At 45.3% G+C, this 21,811-nt stretch overlaps 1 protein-coding gene across 2 annotated transcripts in view; it reads left to right on the forward strand.

Annotated features, from left to right (window-relative positions):
• The first annotated feature begins 15,102 nt into the window (after window positions 1–15,102).
• The window catches only part of HIVEP1 (HIVEP zinc finger 1), a 139,354-nt gene continuing 132,645 nt past the window's right edge, over window positions 15,103–21,811 (forward strand). Inside the window, exons 1-2 of one of the 2 annotated variants that reach the window (XM_080806119.1) lie at window positions 15,103–15,484; window positions 19,018–19,161. In XM_080806119.1, the coding sequence (XP_080662245.1) occupies window positions 19,122–19,161 (40 nt within the window). In that variant the 5' untranslated portion in view covers window positions 15,103–15,484; window positions 19,018–19,121. Of the gene's footprint in view, window positions 15,485–18,580; window positions 19,162–21,811 lie in introns of those variants that run through there. The other variant, XM_080806120.1, reaches the window with a different exon arrangement.

Consider the following 21,811-nt stretch of genomic DNA (forward strand, 5'->3'; position numbering starts at 1 on the left):
TCTGAAGGAGGAGGCCTTTCTGGATCTCAGCTGAGAGTAAAAAGAAAAACTGAATAAAATAACAAGACAGAGAAAAGTAGAGTACTCGCTCTTTAGCAACTTTAGAAGATATATAAGAATAGGATAAAGGCAACAGTTTTATAGAAGACACATATACAACATGAACTAGAACCCATTGCTTTTAAAGAAGTTGTTAGATTTTATTTTTTCAAGAGCAGTCTTAGGTTTAGAAGAGAACTATTCCTCCTAGCATTGGTCTGGTACATTTGTTACAACTGGTGGGCCGATGTTGATATTTACTATTAATTAAAGCCCATAGTTTACATGAGTGTTCTCTGCTCATGTGGTATAGTTCTAGGGAACCCACAGCTTTTAATTTACCATTTTTAAACATCTCACCTACAAAATAGTTTTGATTTATTAATATTTAAGTTAAGGAAAACTCTCAAAGGATAAAATGAACACTTAGATTTTGGATTCGTGGTAGTGCTTCTAGCCAGGACTTCAAAGCAGTCATAGGAAAGTCCTTTTGTTTAAAAACAAAACAAAACAAAAACCTTTTTTTTGTATTTTTGTACTACCTTTTGAAAAATTTCCAATCAGTACTCTCTAGTTATACCTCAATATTCTCTAAGAAAAGTAATATATGGAGGCATTGTTTTAATTTCAATTTTTACTGAAATACAGGAAGGTTGGAGGAAATTATCATATAATTCTTACAGGTATATCAAAATTCTATAGTACAGAAGGAAGGGGGCCAAATGCACTGATCAATTTTGTTTTCAAATCAATATTCTGCAGCGAATGTACCCACATTTTGCATGTTACCTCAGATTGAAAAGAGCCTAGAAGACATAATCTAAATATTGTAACTGAAGATCGTTGAAGGTTTGTGGTTTGAACAATGCCATCTCAAGGTTGTAATGAAGAAGAATGAAGGAGCCCATAGTAAGAGAATGGATTAAAGAAAATCTAAAAAACTGAGGTCCATGATTAAAGTTGATATTACCCCAAAGTACCTGATTAGAAAATTCACCAGTCTTTGAAGTAGAACCACCAAATCATGAATTCTTTTTCTTTTTGAAGGTTTTATTTATTCACTTGAGAGAGAGAGCATGAGCAGGGGCAGAGGGAGAAGTAGACTCTCCGCTACCTTAGGGCCTCAGTCGCAGGACCGTGGGATCTTGACCAGAGCCAAAGGCAGACGTTTAACCAACTGAGCCACCCAGGTGCCCCCAATCACAGATTCTTCACTCTAGAATAGACAGTGAGCTGGTCCCACAGAGTCACTTTACAAATAGAAACTAAAACTCAGTGAAATGTGGGTGTTAGTGATAAAAAGTACCACTTACCTGTTTTTCACCAAAAGGAAAAAAAAAAAAAAACCTGCATACAACTATGGATAACATCCAGAGTTGGTCATTAATTAACTGATTAATAAAGGAGACTAAAGAGAAGGCTACATAGAATAATAGGGTAGAGTTGTCTGTTTAAACAATGTAGATCAGAAGATAGAAACCTAGAAAAAGTAAAACAATCATAGCACTTAATTAACCTCTCTGACTGAGAGTATGCCCGTTTCCTATGAGCCTGTTCAACCACTTCCGGAAATGATCACAGAAAAGGGACAAGTGAGTGAGATCTTAGAGAACTAAGGTAGGGTTTGGATGAGCAAAGAGGAAGAAGGCAGGCATTCTCCGTAATGACAGTGGTTGGAAACACAGAAAGTTTTTGCAGAAACAGTGAGTAGCTGAAATGCGAAGACATTCTTTGGGGAAGCTGGAAATGTGCGTTTGGGTCACGCTGTGGTTTGAAAGCAGCTAGAGAATATGGACTTCATCTTGTAGTTAGCAGTAAGCTGCTTGCTTGCTTCAGCAAGGGAGTTATATGTTCAAAGCATTATTTGGGGGAGATAATTAGGGTGGTGTGCCTGATTAGGAGAAGTTAGGAATGTGTGGACTCCAGGCCTATCTTTTCCAAGTTGTTGCATCGGTGGACAGCTGTGTTCTCTCTCCAGACACCCTCCAACATTAATATTGGCAACAGTGGAGTACCACTAGATTAATCTTCTGCTGAGTGGCTTCTTATTAAATGTAATATAGAGTGTACTTACTTTTCCTCTTTGGCAGTCTTTTGAAGAACGGCGAGGAAAATATTTTTCAACCTATCACATTGACCTTTACATCTTAGGGTAATATTCATGAAATCCCAAATCTTCTAAATGTGGGAGAAAAAAAAGCAAAGAGTTGATGTTGGGAAAACAGGAGGTTGTTGGTTAAAAAAAAAAAATTGAGGGAACTAGAAAAATGTGGTTGGAAATGATGTCAAAATTGCGGGTTCTGGGTCGTTGTAAAGAGCTAATCTGCTTTTCATTAGAGAATCTATATTCTAAATGCCAGGTGTCAGGGCAATACAAACTAGAAGAAAAAGGACAGGTATCCAATTCACATACTTCATAGAAGCTAAAAATAATATTGGTCTGGGTTTAAGAATAAGCCATTCACTCCAAATTCAGAAGCAAAGAAGAGAAAGAAAATCTAGCAGCAGAATGGGGAATAGTTACAAGTATGGGAATAAATGCTTGCTTAAAAGGATCTAGTTACAATGGAAGTGACGACAGAAACGAGGTGTAATGAAGATTTATGGGAGAATAATATAAAGGAGACATTGCACGTAGTTGAAGGATAAAGAGAAAGCTAGTTTGATAGTTTTCTAGAAGTAGATACATTCGGATTACTTAATAAGCACTCTGCTCCCTGTAGTGCATCCCTAGGAAATGGGTTATGATTATTATTCCATTGTACAGATGAGGATACTATAAAATGCTTCTTAGTGTTTCAGCACATTAATCTTGGTGTGCCAATTAGCAGTGTATTTGAATTGTAATTTGGCTGTGATAAGAAACATTAAAGTTTTCTTTTCTCTTTTCTTTCTTTTTTTTTTTTTTTCTCTCTCTCTCTCTCTCCCTAGGATCTTTCATTTAACCCAAAAGAACAATCCCTTCGACTTAACCACCACACAACTGGTCGGTGTTCCATCACAACATCTCAACACTGCCATATATTTTAGAGTACTGGAAAATCAAGTAAATTTCCTTAAGGAAATCTTAGTAGCGAAACATCCATACTGTTAAATCACTTGCTAATATTTCTGCAACATCCTAGAATTTTTTTATTTAAGTACCGCCTAAATTTATTCTGGCTTTCTTTGAATTTGTAAGAATGGACACAAAATATTTTCTTGGGATTTATTGCAGAATAACAGCTTGGCCTTTTGGGAATAGGCATCATAGACCACCGTCATAAAGGAACTTATGTTTGAAAACTTTCTTGAATAATAACTGGTTGAGGATAATGCTTTTTATTCCTAAATTAGAAAATAAAAGATTTCTTAATAAGAAATGGCATTAGAGATTGGAGTGAAAGAAACTATGTGGATTTGTTTTAGTGGTATCAGGATGGATATAAGATCATCAGTTGCTCAGAACTTATGCTTAAAAGAAATGGTTACTGAGACAGTCAAAAAATACTTCTGAGGGTATCCAGAAGCTAACCACATTCCTCCCCCCAAGCAAACTTTAGGATCCTAGAGACCATGCTTTTAGAATAAGACAAACAAGAGAAGAATTACTGTTAGAGAACCATCTGATTTACCTTTCTGGAAATCATTTTATTTTGGACTATGGAACTTTCTGAGAGAACATGGTTACGAAACTGTTGTGCGATTCGAGCTCAGGAGGGAGGGACTGTTTTGACTCTCTTGTTACTATGTGAGCGCTGGAATTTTGCAACCAGAAGGCTCCACAACAGTTGGGAACGACAGTTGTATGAGTAGCAAGCAGAAGACAAATGTGTGTGTCCTGTTACTCCTGCTCTGAGCACTACACACCACGACTGTGCCAAGACAAGATTTCCTGCTTGCATCAATATTTTTTATAATTACCAAACCTCCTGTGCGTAATCCATTAATAGCAAAAAAAAAAAAATCTTACAAATAATATCTATGCCGTCTTTAGGTTAGAGAGCCATCTGGTTTGCTGGTATTCACTATGCACACACACACACACACACACACACACACACACAGCCTTATTTAGATGCCTTATTATAATCCTTGTTACATATCCAATTATATGTTATTAATCAAGCTCTACCTCTTCTTACAGAAATTAAAACAGCTGAAATTTAGAAAGCACTCAAAACATGTTAAAGTTTGCCATGAACTATGATTGTCCTGTCATTAGTGGCTTACACTTGTCTCTCATTCCCTTGCTTATGTCTTACTTGTGTGTATAATTATTAGTTTCACTTTCCTTAGCCTCCATACGTTTCATTCTGTCTATTGTTCTTTTTCCAATTTGCCCCAATTTTGACTTTGGCTCTAGATTCCTGGGTTCCTTTATATCGATACCCATAGACATTTTGGCCTAACAGGAACCACCACGAAAACAAGAGCCCGGGAAACTCAAAATCGTAAATCAAACCGCGAGCTTTTGCAAGCAGAAAATTAAATGGAACAGTGTAGAATAGTATGGGCAGTGAGTTTAGGGAAGGAAAAAATGATGAGTTGTAGGGTGGTTTACCAGCAGCAATTTCGTTGCACCATTTCATTCAATGAACAGACATCCAGAGAGAACTTCTTAGAGCCCAACAAGGTTTTTAAAAAGCCAGGAGCTGGTGAGTTTGGGACCTGGTCAGGTCTGGTGTAACAGAGACATTAGTGTGGGATGCAAACATTGGGAGTCAAGCTGTGTTTGGAGAGAGAAAGCACTTGTAAGCTGGGTGGGGGGGGTAAAGTTGTGGGGTTGGCAGTTTATTTACAGAAAGGAAAGGCTACAGATAACTGGTGATTTAGAAGGGAAACATGAAATGCTTTTAATGCTCTGTGGAATCCTGTCCTGGAGCTGGTTTATACACCTAGTGGCCCCCTGTGCTGATGTCGGAATTTCATACTTAGAGATATGACTCCTATTACAATGAAAAAAATGCTAGATATGATATATATTATATACAATATACATATATAAATATGATGTTATATGTGTACATATACATATATATATAAAAACTTGAATTACAAAATACATGTAGGAAAATATAAATTATATTTTTGTGGTACGCCCCACCAGCTCGCCCTGCAGATGAGCGAGCAAAGGAAAGATTCAGTGGGAGGCAGGGTGGCCTCGAGGTTCAGGATGTGATCTTTGCTGCAGATGACGGCCAGGCTCCTTATGAGGCCACTCCTGGTCGTCCCTTGGACATGTTATTTAACCTCTTGAAGCCCGAGTTCCTTTGTAACATGTGGATAACAACAGTACTTGTATAGCAGGCTATTGTTACTATTTTTTTTAAGAGTTTATTTATTTTTGCCAGAGAGAGCAAGCAAGAATGGGGGGAGAGGCAGAGGAAGAAGCTGGTTACACGCAGAGCAGGGTCCCCGTGAGGGACTCTATCCCAGGACTCCGGGGATCATGACCTGAGCTGAAGGCAGATGCTTCACTGAGTGAGCCACCCAGGCGCCAGCAGGTTATTGTTATTTTAAATAAATTTTACTTTGGAATATTTGAGATTTACAGAACACAGGCAAAGATTATACAGAGAACTGCCATACACCCTCACCCACTTTCCCTCCACTGTTAACACGTTACATGAACATGATCTGTTTGTCAACATTGAGAGTACATTTACTCTTAACTCTAGACCTTAGTTGGAGGCCGCCAAGTTTTTCCAGTGATGTCCTCTCGCTATCCTCAGGATTCCATCCTGGGCACCATGTGACACCTAGTTAACACGTTTTCCCCATCTCCAGAGACTTAATGTCAAGACTTGAAAGGTAATAAATGTTTAAGCACACTTGGCAGCATGCGGGAAATGCAATAAGAATTGGTCAACATTTATGTGTGTTGCAGGTTTTTTTTTTTAAAGGTTTTATTTTTATTTATTTGACAGAGAGAGAGAGAGAGATCACAAGTAGGCCGAGAGGCAGGCAGAGAGAGAAGGGGAAGCAGGCTCCTTGTGGAGCAGAGAGCCTGATGTGGGGCTCGATCCCAGGACCCTAAGATCATGACCTGCGCTGAAGGCAGAGGCTTAACCCACTGAGCCTCCCAGGTGCCCCTTGTGTGTTGCTGTTTTAACAAGGTGACAGGAATCATCAAGTGCTTTGGAGATACCAATTTATCTCCAACTGAGCACCTGGGGAGCTCAGTTTAGCATCTGATTCTTGATTTCAGCTCAGGTCATAATCTCATGGGTCATGAGACGGAGTCCCACTGGTCTGGTCAGGCTCTGTGCTCAGTGGGGAGTCTGCTTGAAGATTCCCTCTCCCTCTGTCTCTCCCCACTCTCTCTCTCTCTCTCTCTCAAATAAATAAATCTTAAAAAAATACTAACTCATCATCCTCATAATTCTATGATGATGCCAATTACATCCACTTTACAGATGAGTAAACTGAGGCACAGGGAAGGTCAAATAAATTGCCCAAGATCATGCTTCTAGCAGAGCCAGGATCCAGTCTAGGCCTCTAATCACCAGGTCATCCTCATCTGTGAATGTTTAATACATGTTCTTATTAGTAGTAGATTCTGGAACTGGTGAATTCCTCCAGGGCAGTAGGGGTATTTTTTTTTTTTTTAAAGATTTTTATTTATTTATTTGACAGACAGATCACAAGTAGTCAGAGAGGCAGACAGAGAGAGAGAGAGAGAGAGAGGAGGAAGCAGGCTCCCCGCTGAGCAGAGAGCCTGATGTGGGGCCTGATCCCAGGACCCCGAGACCATGACCCGAGCCGAAGGCAGAGGCTCCAACCCACTGAGCCACCCAGGCGCCCCCAGGGCAGTAGGGGTATTACTAAGAAATTATTTCCCAACCTCCATTTCTCATAAGAAAAGTGCCCGATTTTTTCAGGTGCCTGGGTGGCTCAGTGGGTTAAAGCCTCTGCCTTCAGCTCAGGTCATGATCCCGGGATCCTGGGATCGAGTCCCACGTCGGGCTCTCTGCTCAGCAGGGAGCCTGCTTCCTCCTCTCTCTCTCTCTCTGCCTGCCTCTCTGCCTACTTATGATCTCTGTCTGTCAAATAAATAAATAATAAAAATCTCAAAAAAAAAAAGAAAAGAAAAGTGCCTGATTTTTAACCCTCTTTAATTCCACAATTATAGCATCCCAGAAAGAAAAGGTATGGAATGGTGGATTGCATTAGCCAGGAGCACTCCGTGAATAGCTTCTCCTATAGGTCGCTTTTGGTTAAACCCTTGCTCTGCCATATTTTTCTTAATTTTAGAATTAAAATTCTAAACACACCTACCTTTCTCTCTTTCTCGATCTCCGTCCTTTCCTTCCTTCCTTTCAACATAAAAAGCTCAAGCCATGAAACCTCAATCAAACCTGTACCAAAGAAGAAACACTTTTTTAAGAATCTGGGGATGTAGATTAAGAGCAGGCAAAGGGAGTGGAGTGGCTCTGGTGGGTGAGAATCCGGGAAGTATATGCAAGGAGAAGGACTGGGGTGCAGAAGGAAGCAAGGGTCGACCGGGGCTGTGCCTTCAAGCTCTGCCTAGACTCAGCTTGATCGTGTTGTACAGACACACGACCCCTTTATCTTCCTATTCCCCAGCCTACAAAATAAGCCGATCCCTTTTAACTGTACTATATGACATTGAGTCCAGAAATGCAAACATTCCAAGTCATTCGAATGAAAATGCCAAAGTAAGAAAACAGTAAAGTTGGCATGGGAACCTTGATAACCAAAATGAAAGACGAGCTGGACTCAGTCTACGACAAAGCTCTTAGTTTAGGGCATCTTGAGAGCGGGTCCTGTCACCAATAAAGCAAGATCTGAAAGTAACGAGTGGGATTGCACTCGGATGGAACGGAGTTATGCTTTTCTCATTCATTTGTTCAACAAATATTGATTGCATCACTGGTCCAGGTGCTGGGGATTCAGTGGGGGAACAAATCAAGCCCCCTTCACTCATGGCCCTCCTATTCTACTGGAGAACTAAGAGATAACAGACAAGGAAATCAACAAGATAATTCCAGAATGCTGGATGTTATAAAGGAAATGAACAGAGTGATGAGATGGAGAGTGGGGGGTAGGGAAAGGGATCTCTACAGTTTAGATAGGCTAAGACAGAGAATGCTTAATTTATATAAGTTCAGCCTGTGAACCCAATGGGGAAGATGAGACCCTTAAATCCTTTGGCAATCAATAAAATGGCTTTATTTACAATGCAATAAATGTGTATACCAAAATGGTTTTCAACAGGAGGTTTGAAACTGTTTTACTAGACATGTTAAAAAGTAGAGTACACTACTGTGTTTTCTTTTTCTTTTTTTTTTTTTTTTAAGATTTCATTTATTTATTTGACAGACGGAGACCACAAGTAGGCAGAGAGAGAGGAGGAAGCAGGCTCCCCGCAGAGCAGAGAGCCTGATGCAGGGCTTGATCCTAGGACCCTGGGATCCAAACCCGAGCCGAAGGCAGAGGCTTTAACCCACTGAGCCACCCAGGTGCCCCCACTACTATGCTTTAAGAGTTATTTAGGCGTCATTCTTCCTGGAAAGAGGAGACAAGCATAAAGGCCTTTGGCTCTCTGCAGCTATGATCAAATCAAGCACGCCCCGGTCAGGTCTCCCCTTGGGTAGAGGAGGCTGCAGTCTACTTCAGAGGTTTTCCAATTTCCGATTTTTCCAGGCAGCGGCATTAGTAAAATAGTAGCGAGGGTTATAATAGTAGCTAACGTTCACTGAGCCCTTTGTTAGTTCCAGGCTTTACATTCAGTGTTTCACTCAATCTCGTCTTCACCCCTATGAGGAAGGAACTAGAACTTGAAGAGATGAGCACAACTTTTCCCACAGTCACCAGTGTCCTCTCTGACTGGAACATGGGCATGATCCCAAAGCCCACGTTACTTATTTTATCTTCAAGAAGCTGACAGGATGGCTTCCTAGGTCTGTATGGATTCACTCTGCATTTCCACTTAAGTCTGCTGTGGACTGAATTGTTCCTCCCCGCACACTCCAGATTCATATGTTAAAGCCCTACTCTCCGTGTGACTGTATTTGGAAATAGGGTCTTTGGGAAGCAATGAAGTTAAATGAAATCATAAGGGTGGGGCCCTGATCCCACAGGATTAGGGTCCTTCTGAGATACTAGGGGGTTCACTGGCTCTCTCCATGTACACACTCCCAAGAAATGCCACGTGAAGACACAGAGCTGAAGCGGCTGGCTGGCTAGCTATAAGCCAGGAAGAGAGCTCTCACTAGACACCAAATCAGATCAACCCTTGATCTCGAACTTTCAGCTTCCATATCTGTGAGGAAATAGGCTTCTAAGGTTTGAGTGGCTCCATCTACAGTATTCTGTATAGCAGTCCCTGCCGAACAATACAGTATCTTAGATTACAGCGCTTCCCTGTTTCCAGAGCATTAGATCCTGGACAAAGTTGGACCATTTTGATCTCAGTTAAGGTCGAATGCCAGTGCCTTTTTCTAGTGCTTCCCGTGTGCCACTCATGGACACTGTTTATGAAGAGTGATTTTAGGAACTGCAAGTCTCCCTTCCATCAGTCACTTCTAGCCTTCCTCCACCCTTTCAACAGATAGTACACCAGATAATACTCAATACACTCTTCTATTAGTTGGCATTGACTTAGGTGCTTTTAAATGAAGTTAGAGACCCAGGTTTCTTGTAATAGTGTATCTTGTAAGGTTCATAGTATTGACATAAATGTGAATGAAATCATCCTTCTTAAAAGTAGGGTGTGGGGCACCTGGGTGGCTCAGTGGGTTAAAGTCTCTGCCTTTGGCTCAGGTCATGGTCTCAGGGTCCTGGGATCGAGCCCCGCATTGGGCTCTCTGTTCAGCAGGGAGCCTGCTTCCTCCTCTCTCTCTGTCTGCCTCTCTCTGCCTACTTCTGATCTCTGTCAAATAAATAAATAAATCTTAAAAAAATAAATATATAAAAGTAGGGTGTTTGGGTGATGGACATTGGGAAGGGTATGTGCTGTGGTGAGTGCTGTGAAATGTGCAAGCCTGATGATTCACAGACCTGTACCCTTGAAACAAAGAATACATTATATGTTAACAATGATAATAATAATAATAATAATAAAGTAGACTCAGTTAAAAGTAGTCATTTTCTCTTCTCCCCTTCAACCATCATACTAGCAGGATTTCCCCGTTTTCATCACACAATCTACCAGCTTCTCAAAACTTAAAAATATGGACTTATTTTTTCCATTTCTTTTTCTTCTTTCCCCCACAGATGTAGAGCATGGTAGAGCTATTATAAATTTTTTCTCAAGCTATCCTCTCCAAGCTTTAAGCCTCTCAGCATTCTCTGGTCTCCAAACATGTATCTACCAGCTCTGTGGCTGTAGGGAGATTATTTGCCAATTCTAAGCCTCTTTCTCTTCATCTGCAGTATGGGTTTATAGTGGGGATTAAATGAGTTTACACAGGAAAGGCTGACAAGTCATAAATTCTCAAAAACTGTCAATTACTTGCACCATCACTCTTGAGACCAGTACCACTGCTGCTGATACAAGTCTACTGTAGCAATTTCTGTCCCTACAAATACTACTTTACTACTTCTGCTGGTAAAGATACTACAGTGACAGATCTGAAATCCATCAATGACCACGATTTTTCTTAAAAAGATCAGTCTCAGTCCAGACGCCTCCAAAGAACTACCAACTGCAGTATCACGTCCAAATTCCTTCCTAACCATGCCAGAGAAGGCTTTTCCGGGGTTATCTGTTGTCTCCCCATTCTGTCTTCATAGCTCATTACTAGGACAGTCGAGCAATATGTCTCTCATCTGCATAGTCATTAATAGCATCCCTTTCTTTCTCAAAAGTGTCCTGGTTTGGAGGCCACGTTTAGAGGGCCAGCCTACTTGTTTCATGTTTGCTGTGACTTCCGGCTCTAGCCAGCAACACCGTCACACACAGTTCACTTGCTCTCACCTTCAAGCTATTCTCCTTGCCTGGCATGAGGTTCTCATACCAGTGCCAAATCAAGAACCTTCTCTGCTTCAAAACACTACCCAGAACTCACCTTCAGGATGGAACTTTCTCTGATAATCCTGCCCTCCATCCAACCCAGAAAGCTCTCAGCAAGCATGTAAATAACTCTGTATAACTTTAATTGGCTCTGTTTATAAGCTTCTTCTTGTATCTTTTTTCCCTCTAGGTATTTTTTTTCTATGTGTTTATCCTGTCTCCATTAATTTGTAAACTCCCAGAGGGCAAGGCTTGAACATAGGTTGGTGTTAGCATAAAGCGAATGAACAGTTAGAGCTGAATGACAGACAGAACAAACCTTTTTGATTACTATTCTGTTAAAAAAAAAAAAGAGAGAGAGAGAGAGAGGGAGAGAAAGAATGAATCCCAAACCATCCTTTGTCAACGCTTTGTTTGTGATAGCCTGAGACTGCTAATCTAATGTGAAAATATATCCAGTTTCTGCTAGTGTCCACTTAACTAAGATAAAATCAACAGTTACAACCTTTCCATAATGTGAGGGGGAGGGTGCGGGCATATTCTGATTTATAAGAATAGGCATGAAAGGCATGTTATTACGGAGATTCTTCTCTTCAGAAGTATATCCTTGTGGCTTCAAGGCTGCAGGTTCATCTCAGAAGGGAAATACTATTTACTTTCAAAACAGATCCAAAAAGCAAACAAAGCCTCTGAAAACATACAATGCCACCTTGTTCTAAGTTTGTGCTAAGAGGGGAGGGGAAATGAATCTAATTTAGAAGGCCTGTGTGTGTGTGTATGTGTGTGTGTCTAACAGATGATACCACATGGTCCAGCTCTCCAGGATCTTTGGACTGGTGGATTGTTCATTTCGGTCCAGGTAACAAAGGACAGCCCGGGGCAAATGGTCCTTTCTCACTGTGGGGGTGTGGGGGGGAAGAAGTGGAAATCCCTTACCGTGACCACCTGCTTCCCTCTCTTCAAACCAGCACATAAAGTGCCAAATATCTGTATACCATTCTCCGCCCAGAGCCCACGGTATAAACCAACATAGGCGGAGCACCAGATAACATCAAAGCCCCAGGCAGGGGCCAGAAAGGGTGGGGGGGGGGCAAGAGCAGCCGAGGGAATGAAGCGCCTCCCCCTAGCATTTCCTCTCACGCCCACTTCCAACCTAGGAGGCTTTTGGTTTCTGCTTTTGTTGTTTTTAAAATTAAAAGTTAAACCCAGGAAGCTTTGGATCAGACTTTTGCGTTGCAGTTCGGTAAGTTTTCTCTTGGTTCTTTTGTCTGGCGTCTGGCTCGGCGGCAGCCTGGGCGTGGGGGCAGAGTTGGCAGAGCGAGCGGGGGAAGGTTTTGTCGCCGAGGTCGCCCGGAGGAGGAGGGGATTCGGCCGGTGGCCGGGAAAGCCCGGCGCGCGCGGAGGGCGGAGGGCGGAGGGGAGGGACGGGCGGCGGCGTGACCCGGCGGCCGGCGGGGAGGAACCTCCGGGATCTCCGCGTGGCGGCGGCGCTGCCTGGCCGCGCGCAGGGCGGAGGGCCGGGGCCGCGGGGCCGCGCCAGGGGGGAGCCCGAGCGGGGCCGGGCCGGGCGGCCGCGTGGGAACCGGGGCTAGGGACACGCGGACGGCGCTGGTGGCGCGGAGCCCGGTGGTCGCGGCGGGACGGCCGGGCCCCGCCACGAAGCCTGGCCAGGGTGGACTTGTGTTTTCCCAAAACTTCTGAGCAACGAAAATGTGTACAGAGCCCTGCCATGACACTGCCCTCACTTGAACCCCGCGCCCCGAGGGGGGCTCCAAAGCGTTCACACGGCCGGTAGGGATGCAGCTAGAGAGAAGGGCCCTGGGAACCCCCTTCTTCACCTCCCCCCCCCGTATGGTCACCTCCCCCATTGTTAACAGAATTTTTGACAGTTCAAACTGCTGTTCACCATTCACATTTATCTTCTGGTTAAAAAAAAAATTATCTTCCCCCACATTCCGATAGCATTTGAGAAACTGTATTTAATTTGCAACAAAACAAGTCGAAACTAGCTACTTTACCGGTTAGCTGGATTTCCCTGCGTTCTCATAAATAGGAAGTTAGACCTGCAGGCAGAATTAAGGAAAAGAAATTGCGTTCAGGAAATTCGAAACTAGGAAATAGGAAACTGTTCTGTACGGCATATATTTCAAATGAAAGTTTAATATTGATTGGCCACTCAAGAAAGTTAAGTTGTGAGTCGTCTACTTAAGAAAAAAACTCTTTAACAAGCTGAAATGGCAAAATTATCTATTATAACTCCAAATTGCATGCTTAATCTGTTAGAAAGCTCACAACAATGCCAAATCCCATATAAACATTGTGTTCACAGTGTGCATTTGCTCTGTTCACCAACCACTGGGGTAAAGATATATTCATTCATGAGCATTTTGATTTAGCAGGTGACACCAGGCAGACTTAATCACTATCAAACTACCTTAATTTTTATCCTCTGACAGATTAGATATACTTGAACATTTAAATGAGTGTTCATCTTTTTTTCAAAAGCCCAGTTGGAAAGTTACGTTACATACTTTTTGTGATTGCAATCCATTAGATAACATTTACTTTTACAAAAGCCAGATGATTACATCACATTGAAAATTTAAAGATTGCATTATTTCATTGACAGGTTGAAAGTAAAGTATGATAAACAACATCATTTCAAATTTAGGCAGTTCTTGGGTGATCTTTGCTCTTATGACCAAAGTTAGTTTTTAATAGTTATATTACCCCCACCCCTTTTCCTGACTTTTCTTTTGGTTACAAGCTCTCCTTTATTGAGTATTACATTTTTAATCATTCCCATTTTGGTGCATTAAGCTTTTCTGAGCTCAGTGAGCTAGAGGTAGGATTTTCTCAGGGTAATTTTCAGGGTCAACCGTAGCAGGGAAAGCCTAGATGTCTTTATGGAAGCCCCAGGGAACAAAACAATTCAAGTTTGCACAGATGGCCCGCGTAGTGGGTGTACGGTCGTTTAGCATTTTTATTCCTTAAAAGGGGAAAGCAGTTTGGTTTAATCTGAGAAATTCTTCTGCATCAAAATTTTTGTTTTGCTTTATTCCTCCCAAGTTCAACGTGGCTCCTTAAACCAGTCACTTTTGCCTGCTTCTTTAGGTGTACATGTGTGAATTTCTGAGCCCCCGATTTCTAACATTCTTTAGTAGTTCTAACCCCAAAACCTTCGTTACCCTAGTCAAGCCCCTCCTGATTTATTTCCTTCCATAGATTACCACTCCTTGCTTCCTCTACTGCTTTCTAGAAGCAAGGGTCAAACTCTGGTTTATGATAATTACTCCCTCTTCCCCCTTTCTCTTCTCCTCAGCGTCCTAGGAGCCAGGTCCGCTGCCCAGCCCCGCACCTCCCTTTCCGACCCCAAAGACCCCTCCCCTCCCTGCCCCAAGCTGTCAGGCGGACAGGCAAGGGTTAACGCGCTGGCAGCCCCGGCTCTGGGAACCACCAGCGGGCTTTGGAGCGGCCTCTGGAATAACCTTGGCTTCCCTCAATCTTTTAATAGAACATCCGCCACCAAGAAGTGGTTTCAGTTCAGGGTTAATAATATGTCCCCTTCCACCCTCCAAACCAACACCCCGCCCCCCTCCCAGTTTTTTTTTTTTTAAGTTGTTTTTCAAAGTTAATGAGTTTCAAGTTTCACAATGACTTTCCCCTTCCCTCAACGCGTTGCTGAGGAAACCCCCTTGGGGTCCCCCCCTCCGCCCTCCCTTCTCCTTTCCCCTCCCCCAATCGGCCCGGGCGGGGGGCGGGACTGGGAGACCCCATGACGTCACCGGCCCGGCCCACATCCTGCTTTAGAAAGTAAAGAGACGGTAAAGAGAAACTACCGCCCCGCCCGTCCCCGCCCCTCTTCCCGGACCAACCGCCCCCAACTGCGCGACCCGGCCAGGCCTTCCCCGGGCCGCGTGACCGGCTGGGCCCGCCCCTCCGCCCCCGCCGGGCGCCAGTCCCCGAGCCGGCGCGACCCCGGGCTCCCGCCCCTCGCGTCCCTAACCCCGCCCCTCCCCCCTCGGGCCTCGCCACCGCCTCCTCCCGCCCCCCACTCCCGTCCCTGCGGCGGCCCGGCGGGGCGGAGCCGCGGGGCGGGCTGCAGAGGGGGAGGTGCGGCCCGGGGTCCGCCCCGCGGGGGAGACCCGGGGCTCCGGGCTCCACGCGAGCCCCGACCGGGGCACCCAACCCGTCCCCACCCTGAGCCGCGGTGTCGGCCGCGCCTGTCCACTTGGGCCTCAGCGCCGGCGTCGGTGAACCCCCCCTCGCCCCTCCCCGCTGAGCCCCCGCTGGGGGACCCCCCTCCCCCGCCCGCGCGGCGCAGTTCGCGGCCTCCCCGCCTCCCGCCCCCGGGGATCCCCTGCCGCCCCGCCCACCCGCGGGAAAGCCTCGGACCTTCGCCCTCCCTCCCCCGCGCCGCTCGGCCCGCGCTCCTCCCGTCGCCCCTAAAGACGCTAAACGTGCCCTACTCTGCCCCGGGGAGAGGTAAAGCCCGCGCCCGCCCTCCGCGCCCCGGGCCCCACGGCCCCGGGGGCCGCTCGCCCCGCCTCGCCGCCCGGCCCCCCGCCGCCCCCTCCCCGGCGGCGGCGGTCATGCCGCGGCCCGGGCGCCGGCGAGCGCGGCCGCCTCCCCCGCCCGGCGCCTGCGGCCCCCGCCCGCGCGCCCCGCGCTTCCCCCCCGCCCCCCGGCCGGCTCCCCTGTTTAATATTTCAGCGCTGGGTGGTGTGAGTGCCAGTCGCCGGCCTCTAGTGTGGCTGCTGCTGGGGCGGCGGCGGCGGCGGCGGGGAGGGGGACGGAGCCCGAGGGCCGGGAGCAGCAGCGGGAGGAGGCTATGTTTGTGTTTGGGGTTGTCAAGTGAAGGAGGGATCCCGGGCGCCGCCGCCGCCGCCGCCGCCGCCACCGCGCGGGGGTCGCGGAGATTCCGAGCTGCGGCCGCCGCCATCAGCAGCGCAGCTCCTGGGCCGGCTGCAGCGGCAGCGGCTCCGCCGGGCGTCCTGGCAGCAGGTTCGGCGCGGGCTCCGCGGCGGGGGCGCTGCAGCTGGGAGGGCGGCAGGGGGGAGGGTACCGGGGAGGGGGGCAGGACCAGTTCCCCCTCCGCGGGCGGGGGGCGTGCGGGCGCGCGTGTGTGTGTGCGTGTGTGTGCAACCGCCGACCTTGCAGAGGGGATGGCTGCGTGCGGGAGACACTTGCCACTTCTGGGCGCCCTCGCCGCGCGCGAGCGGCCCGAGCTGCGGTCTTGCGAGGCGAGCAGGTACGGAGGGACCCAGCCTCCCCACCCGCGTTCCAGCCGCAGACGCATTTTGCAAGAGGGTGGGGGGTGAGGGAGACCAGGCCTCGGCTTCCCAACCTCCCGGCTTTGTGGCTTTCTTTTCCTTTCGTTCTTTGCTCTAAGTGCCTGTTTACTCCCAGCCACCTGGGTAGTTTCTTTCCGGGTTGGGAGTACGCGCCTGCAGCAGTTGGGAAGCGGGCGGTGGGTTTGGGCGCGGGTCGGCTCGGGCTCGCCTTGGGGTCGGGCTGGGGAAGGAGTTGCTGCTGGAGAGGGGAGGGGGCGGTGGCGGAGCCGGCGGCGAGGAGGAGTCTCAGGGCTGCCGCGCTCGCCTCATCCCGTCCTCCTCCTCCTCCTCATGCTCTCCGCATCCACTCCGGGCTCCTTCCTGAGCTGGCACTTCCATTCCCCCTCCTCCTGGCATGCGAAGCGCTTTGTTCAGTGCAGCGTTGCAGAGGGGTTTTCCCAGGCTCCGCCCTCCACATTCATTCATGTTTTTTCTCCTTGCAACTGTCTTTACGCTTTTTGATCGTGTCATGTTTTTGCTCCATGTAGTATTTATTTCTTTCCTGTAAAGGAACGGTTTATTACTCGTCCTAGTCGCTCTAGTGCCGCTGTCTTTGCATGTACTCACTTCCCCCCACAAGGATTTAAACATGGGATGGACAGCTAGGGACAGTGGGTAGGCAGGGAACGGGGTAGCAGGGAGCTGTTACTGATTGGAAATTTGCATATTTTATATTTATGCTCTCGATACGGGATCACGTGATTATATTACATTCGGAGTTTACGCTTTAAAAACTTCCAAATATCGTGACCATTTAAAAGCTTTAAGTTTAACAAGGAATGTAGTTAAGCAGTCATACAATTTATTTGGCCCTAATGTCTCCGAATTCTCTATTGAATCAAGCTTCGTGAGTCGGATGGTGGATGTCTTTAATGCGGGGAGTTGAGGAACCATGTCTTATAGATCATTTAGCATGGTGCTAGATAAAGTATATAGTACTTAGCCATCGTATTTCTTATTCTTCTCTGTGCAGTTAAAAAAATTGCAAATAATTTCGTGCAGTGCCCACACATAGCCTTATCAGGGGTAAAATACTGAAGTACTAATTGTAACCTTCTTTACTTCTGTTTCTTCTTTGCTATAATGAAATCATAAATTTCTAAAACCTTATACAGGGATATCAGATCTAGCCTTTCCCATATAGGCTTTCTTAAGGACAATTAATATTTGAGTCGTTTTGTGTGCCAGACAGTGGACATCCATGTTGTTTAGTTTAGACCTTACAACAGCCCTGTGAGGTGGATAATATTTCCTAGTTTCACAGTCGCGAAATCTGATCTTCAGAGAGGTTAAGTACCTTGACAAGGCCACACAGTAAGGGGATAGAGCCTGGCTTTGAACCCAGTACAGTTTGACACCAAAATATATAGTCATGGCTTGGGCTCTACAGCCTCTTGACCTTATTCCGCGGAATACCTATTATCTCTGCTGAGGAAGTGAGCACTGAGACTGAATCATGTGTGCCACATTGTTTAGATGCTGACCATGGGCAGGTTCGTCAACCTCTCCCCAACTCATCTTCTTATCTGTAAAGTAGGTAAATGATAGCTATCCAACCAGTTATTATTAAGACCGAATTAGGTAATGTGTAGAAAGTACAGAGGCACCCTGCAGGGGCTCAGTAAGTATTCTCTTGTTTCTTCTACAGTACTGAGTATAACAAGTTTTAAACAAAGCATTGCTACCCATTGTTGTGCTTTGCTTAGTGATGGAACAGAATTTCCCCCTTAATATCATCAGCTCTATTCCAGGAAATCAGAACTAAAGTTTTAGCTCGAGGATCCGTGAGGATCTTGTGGAAGAGGAGACAGAGGTGGCTGATTTGGAAAGAGGGATGATCAGGTTTTGAATCATTATTGTTTTGGCATATTGCATTTCCAGTCATTGTGTTTAGGACGTATAAGTCAGGACAGACCAGGTGAAGCTACAGTAACAAACAATTCCCAACCCTCAGCCACTTAAAACAACAAAGGTCTCTTTGTTGTTTACTCTGGCTGATCATGGTAGGTTAGCAAGAGCCCAGCTCTGTGTTGCAACACTCACTGTCTGGAACAGTGCCTGTTCCCACTGCAGAGGGAACAGAGAGCGCCGGAGGATTTTGCTTTGCTAACTAAATGGTATAGGCTGGAAACGGTGCATGCCTCCTCCACTCATAGGTCGTTAGCCAGAACTGGTCACACATTGTAGCTAAACCCAGAGAAGTGTAAAGTACAGTCCTGGCACAAGCCTAGAAGAAAATACTAGAAAAATTGGGGAGCAGTTCCAATAGCAACCACATATATTAACTGAATTAATTCAGTAAAATAAGATCAATGAGACATGGTCCTTGTTCCCAAAGAGCTTGATGAACCAGGAGCCACATTACATGTAGCATAGCCCTTTTATAGTCTCATGCTATACTTTAATTCTATCCTGTGATGTCACCGTAAAACACCATGGAGTGAATCTTTTCACTCTTCTTTGATAAAAGTACAGTGATTTTTTTGTTTTCTTAGTGAGAAAGCCCAGAGAGTAGCAAAATGAGATCTCCTACGGTTAATTAAAAGTTAGTAAGTAAGTTTTTGCAGGTGTCTCTGGCTTGGTTATCTTCCATTGGGTTTAGATGAGTGCTGGACTCTAACCATGACTTTTGAAGTGTATTTTTCCTTTGAAGGTAATAAAGTGTGATTTTTTTTTCTTTTTTAGCACATGAATTAATTGATGGATGTTGCGTTTAATGGAGCTACCTTTTTGTGACCTGCTCTTCCTACAGTTTCTAAGAAGAAAAAGGGGCCCCTGAATCAAAGAAGATGCCTCGAACTAAACAGATTCATCCCAGAAATCTAAGAGGTAAGGATCTGCATGAAACAGAAATAAGGTTTACAGGAAATCCTACAGTAAAGTACTTCTTGGGTGACAGGAATGGCAGCTCGCTGGATGTTGACCCTGGTCCACAGTGAGCACCCGGAAGGCTCCGTTTCCCTTGTTCACTTCCAGTCTTCTGCACAATTCCCATCTCTCAGAAAATGTTTCATAAATATTTGTTGAATGAATGAATCGCATTTGACAAAATTACAGTGCCCTCCCAACCATTAGTGTGAGTGTGAAAGTGAGAGATTTACACTCTCTTAACAGAGACAGCTTTTGCCTGGAGGAATCTGAAATGAGTAGTTGGATATTCTTTGCCAATATGATTTTTTTAGCCCCTTCCCCATACTACTTTTGAGATTTATTTCTGTATGACTGTATATGTTAGATTATCAAGAAGTGAAGAGAGTTGTAGTTGACATTGACTCAGGCCATTATTTGCAGAACTCAGGGGCAACATGACCTGTTTCCATAAAGGAAGCAATCAGTCAAAATTACGCATGCTATGTACATTTCATGCAAAGGTGGGAAATGCGTGTTGCTCCTTCACTGTGGAGAGATTTTAATTTTACGAGAGTAAGCTTATTTTAGTTAATTGTTTTGAAAGATGTGTGTTATTCTAATGTGTTGTATCACCTGGGAAGAACAATGATCTTTTATATTCCATTTTAGTAGATAAGGGTATAGGAGTGCGAAACAAGAAACAGTTACAGCAAATATAAACCCCAACAGGGTGAAATAGCTTACGACGTATTTACTATTACAGAAAAAAATTCTCAGGCACATGCAAGGTAAAAAAAAAAAAATAAAGATCAAACAGATTAATTGGGAGATGTTCCTTTGTGAAATAAGTTTGGCCAGTCACTGTGGGGTGATCATTGAAAACATGGTCAATTTTGTGGCCTCCTCGAATCTGGAACGGTGTGTTTCCTATCTGGAAGAGTACTGGAACGCTCTGCTGGCCTAGGTGGCTGCCTCGGAACAAGTTCAAATTGATGATGATAGCACCAGTGTTCAATGAGGTGAGGATTTAGATGGAGAACATTAAGTCTTGTGTGCTGAAGTCTGATTTTTCCGAGTCCTACAGACAGTGTTAGGAGTTGACCATGTATTTGTCTGTCTTTCTCACTAGAGCCTGAGCTCCCACAAGTAGTTACTTTCTCTTATTTACTCTTAGAGGCAAAGCCTTCACACTCGAGGTACCAGCTGAGGTTGACAGCTGGAGTCCTGGGGCCGGCTTCCCTAATTCATCTGTCTAAATAGGGTACACCAAGGTAGCCTGAGACTGGTGCTCGCCTTAGCCCAGCACAGGTCCTGGCGGCTAATAGCCCAGATATTTGTTGAAACGAGAAGTATTGTTTATTAGGCGATAAATAGTAAACATTTTTCATATTTAAAATGTATACAGGTGTACCTTGGATGTATACTGGATTGTATTCCCCAACACTGCCAAAAACCAAATATCGTGATAGAGCGAATCAGATCAGTTTTTGAGTTTCTCAGCTAATATAAAAGTTATGTTTACACTCTGCTGTGGACTCTGAAGTGTGCGATCACATTGTTTTTTAAAATGTACGTACTTGAATTAAAAAATACTTCCTGCTGAAAAAATGCTAGTCATCATCTGGGATTTCAGCAAGTTGTAATCACTGATCACAGGTCATCGTAGCAAATACAACAATAACGAAAAAGCTTGAAGGATTGCGAGAATTACCAAAATGTGACACAGAGACATGAAGTGAGCAAGTGCTGTTGGACCTGCTAAACCCAGGGTTGCCAGAAACTCCTCCAATTTGTAAAAGACAGCGTCTGTAGAACGCAGCAAAACAGGGCACAATAAAACAAGGTGTGCTTGTACTTTGTAATATTCTAGATCACCCGGCCATCCAGAGAAATGCAGATGTTAGGCCACAGACTATCTTCCTTTCTGTACCTAATGCACAACCCGCTGGGTAGTTGTTGAACTGTTCCTTGTGCGCTGTTCTAGGAGGCGGGGATAGAATGATCCTCAAGCCTAGACCCTGAAAGAGTGTGGGGTCGAGGAGGGGAGGCGGGTACACATGCACCTTAGCCCATGTCGTGAAGGAGGAACAGGGGTATGGACCTTCCGCAGAGGCAGGATCTCATACTACGTCCTGATTGTGGTGGGGGGGGGGCAGTTTGGTGCGGGGCAGCGTGCAAAGGGAAGAGAAGCAAAGGTACCATCTGAAGTGGGTTCTTAGGGCGGAGAAGTTATGCACAAAACCAATAAGACAGGTGAGTGCATTTCATCCTGGGGTAGGAGCTTGTGAAGTGACATGGGGAGTCCAAGCCAGTTGGAGTTCTCTATTAATGGAGCGTACACTGTTTCGTTTGGGGGAGGGAGGGGTTAGGAGACTGGGGTGAGACAATTAGAAATTAGGTCCTGAGGGTCCCCCAAATCTGAGTCTAAATTTAGTATGCAGAGCTGAAACTTTGAATAGGAAGCTGGCTTCTTTTCCGAAATTCAGATGTTTTTAAAGTTTTCTAAGAGAATTTGAAGGAAGTTCTGTTCTGGCCCCTCATTGGGAGTTTCCGAGCTGCTTCACTAAGGCAGTGATGACTCAGACACTGAAGAGTAGATCAGAGTAGATTAGCACAAGACAGACTGCAG

Source organism: Martes martes, assembly GCF_963455335.1.
Source record: "Martes martes genome assembly, chromosome: 6".
NCBI lineage: Eukaryota > Metazoa > Chordata > Mammalia > Carnivora > Mustelidae > Martes > Martes martes.